Source organism: Bubalus kerabau, chromosome X, assembly GCF_029407905.1.
Source record: "Bubalus kerabau isolate K-KA32 ecotype Philippines breed swamp buffalo chromosome X, PCC_UOA_SB_1v2, whole genome shotgun sequence".
NCBI lineage: Eukaryota > Metazoa > Chordata > Mammalia > Artiodactyla > Bovidae > Bubalus > Bubalus kerabau.
This window is the reverse complement of record NC_073647.1, coordinates 6699048-6712674: the sequence shown is the minus strand read 5'-3', so window position 1 is coordinate 6712674 and position 13627 is coordinate 6699048. Positions and strand designations below refer to the sequence as shown.

The following is a 13627-nucleotide window of genomic DNA, read 5'->3' as shown; positions in this document are numbered from 1 at the left end:
GGCTCTAACATCACAGGTCTTGAGGCTCTCTCCCATATTCTTTTTCCTGCCAAACAGGGGTCACATCTCAGAACTAAGCGGTGACCAGGAACTTCCTGCAGAGTTTAGTGATAAGTAGAAAAGATCCCATCTAGGTTTCCAAGTAGCATGTCCAGTCAAAGAGTAAAATCCCATTCTTCTGTGACTTCAGTTTGATGGGGACGCCTCCTCCCAACCCCTACATTCCACACATTAGAGGAGTTCACTGAGAAGCAGTTCAGATAACCTATTTTTGCTCTGATAAGGGCTTTTGGAGGAAGAAATGCAGAAATGGCTCACCCTGTGCTAAGGTGCTCAAAGTAGTAAAGCTCCCCACAGAGGAGAATTTACATTGAATTTGAAATTACAATGATACCTGCTTAGGAAAACCCACCCCAAAAGAGGGGACTTCTGGACCAACACAGGCTCATTACAGCTTATTTTTCACGAATAGGATTTTGGGGGAATCAAAATCAGTTCATGGTACGACGTGTCATTCCCTAGCCCTTGGCATGTGTCATGGCCATAAACACCCAGGTACATTTCTCTCTTGAGAGTGACCAGTACCAACCAAGTGAAGTCCATGGTGCTGCCCACAAAGCAGATCAAAGCAGCAGCAGGGTGTCTTGAAGGAGACCTGGAAATGGTGGCCAGGCATCTACATTTTTAACAAGACCCGCAAATTGCAAAAACAAAGCTTTATTTTTCCCCTCAAGATTTTCAGAATGTGGCCTTGCAGTATATGCTTGAATTCTGTAACTGTCTTTGTCTTACTTTTTCAGAAGAGATCTCTCCATTCAAGCCTTTACCTTTGCCTTTGCAAATTTTGGCTTTTTCCTTATTAATTTCTTGGTTGTTCTTATTTTGTTTGAGCTATCAGCACATTCCAGTACTGCATTATTGATCTGAAGAGCTAAACTATTCCCACCCCCCACTTTATTTGCGGTTAAATTTGCTATCTGCTACCTTAGTTTTAATCATAGATCCTTGAGGTTCCTAAGGTTATATTGCTAATGAGAAAAGCTGAGGATTTGCAAGAGGTCTAGGAGAACCCTGTCTTTTACTAGAAATAAGAAGGTATGTTCTTTACTGCCCTGTGTCTTTTTATGACATCTTGTCACAGTTCATCAGCAACAAAGGTAAATGCTCATTTCTGTCCTTACAGATACAACAGTCATTTTGTTAACATAAACTATTAGACGCTTTAAGAGCCCTTTGCACAAGACAAGTGGTATAGAACAATGAGTCCAAATGGAGACTTTTATTGGCCACACAAGTCCTGTATAGCTCACACAACAAACAGATCACTTGAGGTCAGACAACTGAAAATGTTCCCAGACTGAGAGAAATGCTAGCCTTTTGTAGTGCGCAGCTGCTTTTGCCTGGACATTTTGAAATGGACACCGGTACTGTTGAGAGTTGAAAGTTACCTTCTTGTGTGGAATTAGCTCATCAGGCTACCCATGTGACCTTAGCCAAGGCATCTGACTTCACTGGGTTTCTCCTGCTTTCTTCCCAAGGCTGTCAGAAGGAGCAAAATACTCTTTGTGAAAGCACTTTTAAAAACAAAAGCTATGATATAACTACTTATTTCTGAATCCTAAATGATCACTCCCCGGGGCCTGACAGCAATTGGAAAGCCTGGTAACTGATCACATTTCTCTTTTGGTTGTTCACAGACTTTGAAAAGCCCCATACTTCCTCTAGATGGGTCTGAAATGATGAGGAAGATATCAACTTCCTCCCAAGTGTTTTCAAGAATCTAACACCAGTGTTCCGAAACCTTCCTCACCCTCACCCCCTCACCAAAACAGAAACTGAGACTGTAATACCCAATAACAGTAAGCATGTTGACCTTCCTCAAAAAATAAACGGTTGTTAAAGCTGACATTGTGTCCTACACACTGATTCTTATATTGAAAATAAGAGCAAAGAAAGCATAAACAGGCAGTTGGAGAAAAGGAGGGTTTTGATAAATGCTTCTGACAAGCATTTTGGGATGAAAAGAGCAGCTCTGTGTCACATAGAGATCCATCTAGCAGGCAGTGTGGGGTTGAAGCTCTGCTCTTGAGGGCCCTGCAGCCTTGCCGGGAAGATGAGAACTAACTTCAAAGCAAACGTGTGATACCAGTAAAACAACGTGTCATCACATCTTTCAGGCACCCTAGGTGTTCAAAGAAGGGAGTCATCGCTGTGGGCTGGAGTGGTCAGGATACATTTGCTGGAGGAACTGGAATTCAGACAATCCTCAAAGGACCGTTCGGATTAGGGAGGCCTTGACGGCACCGGGAAGGCTATCCCCTCAGGTCACACACCTGCATACACTGCCGCCACGCCTGAACAATTTAGCTCTGGCCCATAGGACATTCTACGATGATGGAAATGGTCTGTATCTGCTCAGTTTGGTACAGGAGGCACCAGCCCCACGTGGCTATTGTCACTAGCGTGACTGAGGAACCCAGTCTTTCCATTTTATTTCAGTTTAAATAGCCACATGTAGCTAGTGGTTGCCTTATCAGACAGCACTAGTCTAATCGGTACAAGGCCTCAGGGACAGCAGCCAATTCCAATTAGGTTGAAGGATTCCCCGAAAGTTCATTTCCAAAGTCTATCCTCAAACAAAGACGTGTAGAGATCTAACTCCTCAGGGGGGCTTTGAAGCCTCCAGGCATCCTCTTGGTCCCTTTAAGAGACATGAACCACCAGTGTGGCCAGAGAGGAGCTCATGGTTTCCAGCCATATTTGTGCCGCTGCACTTGTCGAAACTCAATTGATGGAGAAAGGATAAGCCCCATGGAGAACACCAAAGTCAGGGAATCACAAACAGAAAATTGGAACCTGCATCTGCCAGCTGGCCTCAAGCAGTGCTTGGCTAGAAACGGCTTCCAGGAGACAGCAACACATGAAGATGATCACTCACTAGTCATTCTCATACCCCAGCTTTATCCAGGAATTTAGGTCAGTGGAAGGTCTCAGCCTTATACTAATGCCCAAGGGAACTATTTCTATGAAAGTAAATTTCCTTTATGCTGTACCTATAGTCCAGAAATGTTAAGTGACGTTTAGTAAATAGAATGGCAGGCAGTTCTGCCCAAATATCACATATACCTAAATTGCACTGCCTTCATCTCATTTCTGCCCTTACATACTGAAGTTCATCGCACGCAGCAGCATAAGTTTAAAGTTAGCTTTGAAAGATCTACAATAATGGCAAGCACTGATATTACATAAGCCTTTGTTTTTATTAAAAAGTAATACCAAAAAATAAAACTTTTTTAAAGTAATAGCAATCCAGTTTGGAAATCAAAAGGTATGAAAGCTACAGTGAAAAGTTTCCCTCTCCTCTCCCAGCTGTTGGCCTGGTTCACCTCTCCCAAAGCAATCTCTATTACCAATGGGACCAGTATCCTTCTCAGAGATAGGCTTTGGATAACAAGTGTATTTTCATATGACTTTAGCAAGAAGTCTAATATCCTCCCTCAAAAAAGGCAGAAAACAGAGAGGAAGAGGGAGGTGAGAATGGAAGGAGAGAATGCGTGCACGCTATCTGACGGCTACTATGTCCTAATATCACTGCATTCGTAGTCTCAAAGTCAGTCATTTTTTCAAATGCTCTTTTGTCTAATGAATTAAATGTCAAAAGGTGAGCGCCAGAATGGGAGGAAAGGTGCTTACCATAGCTCTTCCAAGTCTGCTGGCCAAAATACATTAAGAATGTATGAGCTGGTAACTACAGTCCTTAGAGAGAGAACCATTTAAATATTTTTTAAAAACGAAAGCACTAAAAGTAACAATGCCATGAAATAAAATGCAAATTAGAATAACGCAAATGTATCACAATATACCTTTCAGAGAAGAAAACAGGAATAAAATGATAAAAATCCAGGGTTGCCCAGATGTGGGGAATTACATTTCAACTCTACAGTGGTGGCAATCCCACAAATCTGATCTTTCTGAAAAGCAGTCTAACAATAAGATGGGTTATGGTTCCAGCTGTACTTTTGGACCTGGTAACTGCATTTAGGCAAATTTGGTCCAAGGGAATAATATAAAGTGAAAACAAATGTAAAAGACTATATGAAAATGTACATAGCATTACTATTAATTATGAAGACAAATTAAAACAATCCTAGTGGGACACTGGTGTGGTGTATTATCAGGAAAGAATGCTAGTGAAAATATACACACAAAGAAATGCAGATATGAAATAAGTAAAACCAGCACACAGATAAGATGTGAGCACAGAATAAGGCCCTGTTCGGGCCTCCCCACACAGGGGCGCTGGGAGGGGAGGCGTCAGTGCCCCTCCCCTCCCCTCGTGCTGTGGACGTGTTCCAAGGGGCCCAACCGGGCCTGCCAAGCAAGCAGGACATGAACCGGAAGGGCCAGAATGCGGCCACAGACCCAAGGAGACCCCGGGGTTTCCCACAACCACCAGGGAAGGCTAGAGGAAAAAAAAAAGATGTCACACTGATAACAATTACACAGTATACTTTATGATTTGGCAACCATATAATATACTAATAAAAATTCAAGGAACTTAAGAGATCTAAATAATCATGAAGGACTTTTTTTTTTTTTTTTTTTGGCCGCTGTTAGCTGCTTGCTAACAAATGCCTTTCTCTTGAGGAAACATCATCACAACCATCTCCAACATCAGTTCTTATGCCAATTCTAAACCTAGCCTAAGGTGGATAATACCAAATGCCTCAGTTTCTTATGAGGCGTAGAAAAACAAAGCATTAGTTCAGATTTTTTCGAACAACTTCTGTAAAGATAGTAGGTCATCTTCAGTCAACCCCAAGGTGCTCTTCTAAATTCTAAGCTGACAAAAGGTAACCAAATTTTTGACTGATGTTCATTATAGAAAGTATATTGGCATCAAATATACAATAGCTATATAGCTAGGTGACAAGCATATATTTTAGAGTAACTTGTGTCATATGGTTTTGCCCCTTTTTAGGACCCAGCACATAATTTCAGTATTTTTAATGATTCATCTAGGGACCAATGTGTCTTTGATGACACGCTATTGGTCATACTTAGTTTGCATGCATGCTAAGTTGCTTCATTTGTGTCCAACTCTTTACAACCCAATGGACTGTAGCCTGCTAGGCTCCTCTGTCCATGGAATTCTCTAGGCAAGAATACAGGAGTGGGTTTCCATGCCCTCATCCAGGGCATCTTCCTGATACAGGGATCAAACTTGCACCTCGTACACTGCAGGCGGACTCTGTACCACTGAGCCACCAGGGAAGCCCATACTTAAAGAATAACAAATGCTTATCACAGATATAATTATTATTTCCAACTGGAAAAACTGATCTGTTCTTATCATTCATTTTATGATGGAGTTCCCAGTAACACTTGCAGAAATCACGGGCCACCTATTTAGTAAAGGAAAGATACTAGGTTAAATCCTTTCAGTGCAAATAGTCACACCCAAACATGTCTTCTAAGCTTAACTTTTCAGATGAAAGATATCAGCAAATGTTTGACTATTGTTTGGTCTCAACAGCATAGTGCACAGCACTTTATACTTCACTGGACTACCATTTAGACAATGACCAGGCTACTCCTTTCAAAAAGCTTTAAAACCTGTTTACAGAACATCTGTACTAGATAAGGATCACTTCCAATTTAGGGTTCACTGAGTCCATAAACGGCCAAGATAGATACTTATGAGGTACACATTCCAGTAGGTTAGAGGAAGGAAAGAGACAGACTAGGGTGTTAATCAGGCCACATGAAAGAAATACTGATATGCCAAGAAGTAAAAATTGTTCTTAATGAGCACTTTATTCACTGGCTGTTCAGCTTTGAGGTCACTGCGAGTTTGTCCACCAATGAATTGCAACTCTTCTGTGAAGTGAACCCATGAAAGAAACCAGTAAGCATTCGTTGTTGCCAAAGATCAAGTAAAACCAATAGCTAGCTGGCTGTTCTCAGCTGGGCGTAGTGCAGGGTGTATTTGCCCCTCTCAGATCTCTGACTCCAGGGAGCATAAGTGACTGACTGCCACAGCTATTGAGCTCTGAAATGCAGTGCTGCTGCACTTTCCATCACCGCTGCATTTTCACCAAGGCCAAATTTCTCATGGGCTACTCTCGGCCAATGGCAGAGTGTAGCAGAGATGCTAAGATTGGTTATTCCTGCAAGACACAGGACTTCCCCCACAGGTGACTGGGCAGGGATGCTGTCAGGGAAGAAGCCCATCCTCACAAAGGATGGCAGGTCGACCTGATCCCACATTACAGATGCAAAGTAGACAGACTTCATGGGGCAGAACAAGATAGTAATACTTTATCAGCAAACAGCATGGGTATCAGTGGAGTTCTGCCAGTCCCCCAAGGGCAATGCAATGGGCTCAGAGACATGCTACCTATGTGGCGGGTTGCATCACTGCCGAGGAACCCAGGGTCAAGGGCCCAGGACCTTCTGAGCAATGAACAAACAAACCAGTGCTCCTTCCCCTGGGAAGCGAGTGGTTAAACAGTAGTCATACTATGGTCACTTTGCCCTACACAGAAATGGTTCAGCATCAAGAAGCAGGTAAACTGTGCTTTCAAGAACCTCAGCAAGAATGTGCAGATGCTCAGGGCCCATGGTGGACTGCCTGTCCTGAAAGACGCATTTGCTTCGCAAAATGTCCTTAGAATTGCACCACCTGGTTAAGAATTTTCCTCTCCACCCTTCCTTCCTTCCCTCTCTCCACCGGGGTTAGAGACCCGCATCTAGTCCCACAGCTCTCCCCTGACTCCCTCCCCACTCTCCCTCATAGGCCTTTACCCTGATAAATCTCTTATGTGTTTGATCCCACCTTGGCCCCTGCTTCTCAGAGAACCCGAATTATCACAGATGGTGCCATCAGTGGTCCAAGAGAACAGGCTGTGTAAGATGGGGCCTGGGACTGCTTCAGTCACTGCCTGGTGGGCAGAATGGACACTGTCCTGAGGGGATGTGGGGCACGGATAGTCCTAGGCCTTGAGGACCCAACTGCTACAGATTTCTCTGGAGATGATGTGGGAAAACTGAGAAAACAGGCTGCCAGATGTGGTGATTCAGACTTTTGAAAATGGAGGAATAAGGAAGGCCTACAAAGACAGTGGAAATGGCTGCATACTGTTAAGTATACTGATGCCCTGCAGCAGGGTAATGAGAAATGGATGACCGTTAAGTAAAGAGTATGTGTGAGAGCCAGAGGGCCTCCAGCGAGCTTCCCAAGAGCCCCTCAGTTCCTGCAGTGGAGGAGTGGATGCAGCAGAGCAACAAAGAAGCCATAAGAGTTGCATAACTCCAGGGAGATTAAATACTCAATATCTAACATATGGCAGGTCGGCTTTGCTGCAGTCAGGGCCACATGACTTCATATGGTTGGAAAATCCTTGGGACCCTGAAACGTGGGATAGGAACATCTGGTTAGACTTTCCTGAAGGTGGTGGCTCTGGAGATACCCCTACCCAGCTCTCAGTATGCAAAGGGGGCCATTCTTTCCAAACAAGGGCTTGCACACCCTGTGCTGGAAGATGCTAGAGGCTGCTCCCCTCACCAGACACGCAGTGCCCCGCCGGGCCCCCCCCCCCCGCCTCCTCCCCGACCCAGGAGCTGTGTCCAGCCTCTTTCCTGGTTACCAAACTGCTATCTAGGATTAAATTCCAGCATTACCTGGCTAGGGAAGTGCTGGGCCTACCAAAAAGCTGCAAGAATTAACTGGCAGGAGCCATGGGAACACTGGGTTTGGTTTTCAAGGGTGCTGTATCAAGAATCAGAAAAGCAGGAATTCAGACTTAGAACTCAGCATATAGGATTTAGAGGGCTTCCCAAGTGGCTCAGTGGTACAAGAATCCGGCTGCAATGCAGGAGACATAGGAGATGCAGGTTCAATCCCTGGGTGGGGAAGATCCCCTGGAGGAGGGCACAGCAACCCGCTCCAGTATTCTTGCCTGGAGAAGTCCACTGTCAGAGGAGCCTGGTGGGCTACAGTCTATAGGGTTGCAGACTCAGACACGACTGTAGCGACTGAACACACGCACACACATACATACAGAATTTAACCCCCAGGCAAGAACTGCAGGGGGTGAGCAGCTTCCACTGAGGTGGCTCACAGAGGACTGGAGAAAGTGCTGGCCACCACCAGGCAAAGTAGAAACACCTGAGCTGTCCTGGCAAAGGACCAAGGAAGGAATGACGAGGCCAAGGGGAGTAGGTATCCTGGAGAGATTGCATGAGGTAAGAAACCTCACCAGAGGGTAGTATTCCATAGCAGGGTCCAGAGGATATCCCACTCAGAGGCTCATTAGGTTCAGAGGTGGCCTCCTCTGCAGGCCAGGGATGGCAGTAAGAGATCATCACAGAGCTGGGGCCCCACAGTAATAAAAACCTAGGAAGTGCCGAAGAATTGATACTTTTGAACTGTGGTGGTGAAGACTCTTGAGAGTCCCCTGGACTGCAAGGAGATCAAACCAGTCAATCCTAAAGGAAATCAATTCTGAATAGTACTGGAAGGACTGATGCTGAAGCTGAGGCTCCAACACTGTGGCCACCTGATGCAAAGAGCTGACTCATTAGAAAAGCCCCTTGACGCTGGGAAAGATTGATGGCAGGAAGAGAAGGGGGCAACAGAGGATGAGATGGTTGGATGGCATCACTGACTCCATGGACATGAGTTTGAGCAAGCTCCAGTTGGTGATAGGGAAGCCTGGTGTGCTTCAGTCCACGGGGTTGCAAAGAGTCGGACATGACTGAGTAATTGAACTGAACTGAGTGGTGCTTATCCCCAGAAGCCAGGAAGACACAAATACTAAAGTGAACCTCAAGGTCAGAAGGGCAACCAAGCGGGCTTCACCCACATGGACTCATGGAAATAGCGCAAACGGACCATGGTGTCCCTAGAAGCAATACAGAGAGCCACCAAGGGTTATCACTCAAGATCTACAAGCTGAAAAAGGCAAAAGTGGAGAAACAGGGGGCCGAGGGAGGTTCTCCCCAATAAAAAGTCCAAATTACTTGCTCAATTTCCAGACATCAGCCCATCCTCAGATCTAGAAGAAGTAGCTGGGCCCCTAGAAGGAAGGACAATGCCATGTAATGCTTCTCCCAGCACTAACGCTGTATGTACACTGGGGCAAGAATAGCCAGACATTTGAATACTGGATGCAAGATATATATGGTGTATGTGTATATATATATATATATATATATATATACACACACACACACACACACACATTCATATATGTATACCCTGTTTCTCTGGAAAAACCCTAATTGATACATAAATCAAATACATATTCCATGGAGATGCAGTAGATCAGCACTGCTTTTAAACACCTGAATGATGCAGACAGTGGTAGGCTCTATGGTAACTCTGCACCTATGGCCATATGAGGATTCCTGTATGACCAGCTGAAGGAGGAAACAGCTTGAGCCTGGTTTACAGATGGGTCAGCACTCAATATCTAAGTACAAAACGAAGATGGGTGGTATCTATATAACAGCAGATACATTCACGGGGGAGAAGGAACATTTTTCCAGTGGATGGAACAAGCAGGGCACTTGACTTGGTGTGGAAAAAGTGGCCCAAAGTGAGACCGTTTATTGAATACATAAGACTCTAGGAAGTGGCCAATGGCTTGACCATCCAATTGGAAGCCTGGAAGGAAAAGGGCTGGAAGATCAGAGACAAGGCGATCTGATGCAAAGGCCGTGGACTGACACATGGGAGCATGCAAAGTGTGAAGATTTCTGCATCATATGTTAACCACCACCAGAAAACATCTCTTATGGAAGAGGCACTGAACCACCAGGCAGACACAACGACTCAGCCAGGTGCAGGGGCCTTCGTTAGTTACTACACAACTGGCATGATGGACACGAGCAGAGTGGTCACGATGGCTGACGGAAGTCCAGCAGCAAGGACGCCTGTTTACCAAGGCTCATCTCCTGGGACTCCTCTGACAGGTGACTCTTGATCAAGGGCTCACCACTGGTCTTGCTGAAATAGTCTTAGAACTCCACTGCAGTCTTAAGACTTTTCCTATGTAACTTCCTTCTTTCCCTCCCTTTCTTCTCCACAAGTTAGACATACGTCATAGTCTGACGGCTTTCCCAATCTCCGCCAGCTCCCTCCCCACTCTCCTTCATGGACATCCCAACCACCAGTCTAGGTGCACATCTCATCTAGGACCCATACAAACACACCAGTTGATTTAACTTAGCACATTCACTATTAAAGCTCTAATCCTCTGCTTTACAGTGTCAGAAATTCCATTTTAATAATTCAGCAGAGGTATTAAGGTTTTGTGGACTGTTCCTATCAAATTCATAAAGGATTGATTAAATAAATAAGTAGAATAAAATAAATAAATAAAAAGAAATCTCAAAATGAGAAAGAACTACCCAGCAGACCAGACAGATATGCAATGGAGCTGACAAAGTGTTCCCACCTCACCAAGAGCAGCTACTCGAAAAGCAGACTAAGCACAGAAGCAGGTTGGTATACCTGGCTAGCCAAAAGGTGGAAACAACCCACATGTCTATCCATTCAGGAGTGGCAAACAAAACATGGAATATCTATACAATGGGACATTATCCACAAAAACGAATGAGGTGTCTGGAGAAGGGAATGGCTACCCACTCCGATATTCTTGCCTGGAGAATTCCATGGACAGAAGAGCCTGGAAGGCTACAGTCCATGGGATCACAAAGAGTTGGACACGATTGCGTAACATTTTCACTGATACAATATGGATGCACCTCAAAACTATTATACTAAGTGAAAGGCCCCAAACACAAAAGGCCACATGTACAATTCCACTTACATGAAATGCCCAGAATAGGTAAATCTACAGGAACTGAAAGCAGACTGGTAGTTGCCAGGGACAAAGAGGAGGAGGGGATGGGGAGGAGCTGCTTCAAGGGTATACAGGGTTTCATTTTGGGGTGATGAAAATATATTGGAACTAGATAGGGTTGGTGGTTTTATAACACTGTCAATGTACCCAACTGCACTGAATATCCCCTTTAAAATGGTTAATCTCAAGATAAATATCGTATACTAACACATATATACGAAATCTAGAAAGATGGTACTGACGAATTTGCAAGGCAGACATGGAGAAACATAGAAAACAGGCTATGGACACAGCGAGAGGGGAGGAGAGGGTGAGAGGTACGGAGAGTAACATGGAAACTTTCAATAACATATGGAAAATAGATAGCCAATGGGAATTTACTGTTATGTCTCAGGGAACTCCAACAGGGGCTCTGTATCAACCTAGAGGGTTGGGATGGAGAGGGAGATGGGAGGCTCAAGAGGGAGGGAACATATGTACACCTATGGCTGATTCATGCTGATGTTTGACAGAAAACAGAATTCTGTAAAGCAATTATCCTTAAATTAAAAAATAAACTCCAGTTTGGGACGACCCAGAGGGAGGGAACAGGGAGGGAGGAGGGAGGAGGGTTCCAGATGGGGAACACGTGTATACCTGTGGCGGATTCATGTTGATATATGGCAAAACCAATACAATATTGTAAAGTTAAAACATAAAATTAACTTAAAAAAATAAATAAAATGAAAGAAATGTAAAAAAAATTTTTTTAATAAATTAAAAATAAATAAATAAATATATATTTTTTAAATGGTTAATTTCATGTGAATTTCTTCTCAATCAAATAAATAAATAAGTTATAAGGGAAAAAATGTAGACATACCAACCAAAACAAAAACAGCAAAATTGAAAAAAAGATGTCTACAATTTCAAAAAACAGGGGGCAGGTAGGCAAAAATAAGGAAGGAGCAGGCTGATGTTAAGAATCCTTATCACATGTATAGCAACCCGTCTGAACCTAGTTAAGCCACACTTCTCCGCTCAGTGGTTATAGCTGCCAACTGGAAAGGTTCTTAACATGTAGCACAAAGACTGGAATTCTAGAACTGTCTGCTATTTCTCCTTCCTGGCCATTTCATCAGAAATTGGGGTCATGAATTCAATGGCCCTATTGATAAACCCAGATTTAGGTACATGCTCTGGTAAGTACCAAAAGTACCAAGTATATTCCCAGGGACAATGGATTCTGCTCAAAAATCCAGGACATTTAGCTGTTAAAAACTACAGCTCTCTTGATGATTATTATACTCAAGGGATCAAAAGAATTCATTTTCAGAGACTTTACATGTAAATATAGTAAAAGAATAACTGAATTTCATTGCATTTGAAAAATACAGTTCATTTTTAATTCTACCGTGCTGAATAGCTGAACAGGCTGCGGCATCAGTGATGCCTGCACTCCTTGGGATTAGAGGACTCCGGGTCCCGGGAGTGCCGGGACCTTTTGTGCCAGTGGGATTTATCTTGGTGCCTACTTCTACTCCTGTGACTACGCCCCTCAGAGAGCACCTGTCATGCCGCCCCTCAGAGCGCCTGTCATGCCATCTGGAATGTATGTCTGAGCTTCAACCCCTGTCTCTCTCCCTGTGCCTGTCTTCTCTCTCTTCCCTTCTGCTTGATGACTTGTGTTCGTGCTTGGACTTCTCCGTTCTTGGCTCCCTCTCTCGGTCCTCCATTCTACCACGGCAGGTCTTCCTGACCTCAGGGGAACTGGGGTGGGACTTCCGCACCTCCCTGGACTCTGACTTCTGACCCTTCTCTGCCTTCTCTGAGTGCTTGCCACTGTGCTTTTTAGAGCCAGGGTCATCCTTTTCCTTTATCATCTTGCTTCTGGGCAAGGAAGAGGAGGCTGGCTACTCTGCCTGTACCTCCCGGCCAGTCTTCTGTCTTTCTTTTTTTTTCTTTTCTTCCGTTTTGTCTGGAGGAAAAGAGGGGCACAATCAGTAAGAAAAAGAAGATGGAAAAGATGGAGGATATACAAAAGAAAAGCATGCTTGGCAGCAGCATGAAACACTCACGGTCTCTACTTCTAGAAAAGTGCCTCCAAGAATCCAAGCTGGATGTCTGTCACCCTTAATATGTCAGGTTGCTATATAAGGCAACTCCAGCTCTTAATTCTCTCTCTAAAGACCCTACCTCCAAACAGTCACGTTAGGCACCAGAGGGTTAGGACTTCAACATACACATTTTGGTGGCCAGAATTTAGCCCACAGCATTAGTCTTCTGCTGATACTTCTTCTTTCCCAGTTAAGGTAAGGTTCCCCACACCTGCCCCCTTCACACTTGAGAACTGACTACCAAATCTCAGTGAAGGCTAAGAAGAGCAAACATTAAGCCTACCCAGTGTCTTCTCATAGGCCTTAACCATTTACCTTTTTTGTGTTTTTTTGGTGGGTTTGTCATCTTCAGAGCCCTCAGATGAACTTGGTGGAGGAGCATGAGTCCCACAGCCCCTCTCCTGCAGCTCTCTGGTCACCTCATCCATTTCTTCTGAGTCCTCAGGAAGTCGATAGTTAGATACATGATCCACTCAGATAGTTCTTCCTTTGATCTAAGACAGACAGGCAATGCTTTGGCAGATAGCTAACTATTTGCTACCAAACACAGCCTTCCATCTATTTGAACCCAGCTGCAGAAATCCATGGTTTGAGCCATTCCCATTATCCTCTTGCTAATTCTGTTTCTCAGAAAATCTCAAAAGCAGACCTGCTCAAGTG

At 44.3% G+C, this 13627-nt stretch overlaps 1 protein-coding gene and 1 pseudogene across 3 annotated transcripts in view; one reads left to right on the top strand and one right to left on the bottom strand.

Moving 5' to 3' along the window:
• The window catches only part of LOC129638918 (fibrous sheath-interacting protein 2-like), a 73884-nt gene extending 72131 nt beyond the window's left edge, over positions 1-1753 (top strand). For 2 of the 3 annotated variants that reach the window (XM_055563663.1, XM_055563659.1), the window contains one exon: positions 1698-1753. In XM_055563663.1, coding sequence (XP_055419638.1) covers positions 1698-1735 — 38 coding nt within the window. In that variant the 3' untranslated portion in view covers positions 1736-1753. The remainder of the gene's footprint in view (positions 1-1697) is intronic. The other variant, XR_008708091.1, reaches the window with a different exon arrangement.
• A 10069-nt stretch (positions 1754-11822) lies between these two features.
• Positions 11823-13278, bottom strand: LOC129639512 (RNA-binding motif protein, X-linked 2-like; annotated as a pseudogene).
• Positions 13279-13627: the final 349 nt, after the last annotated feature.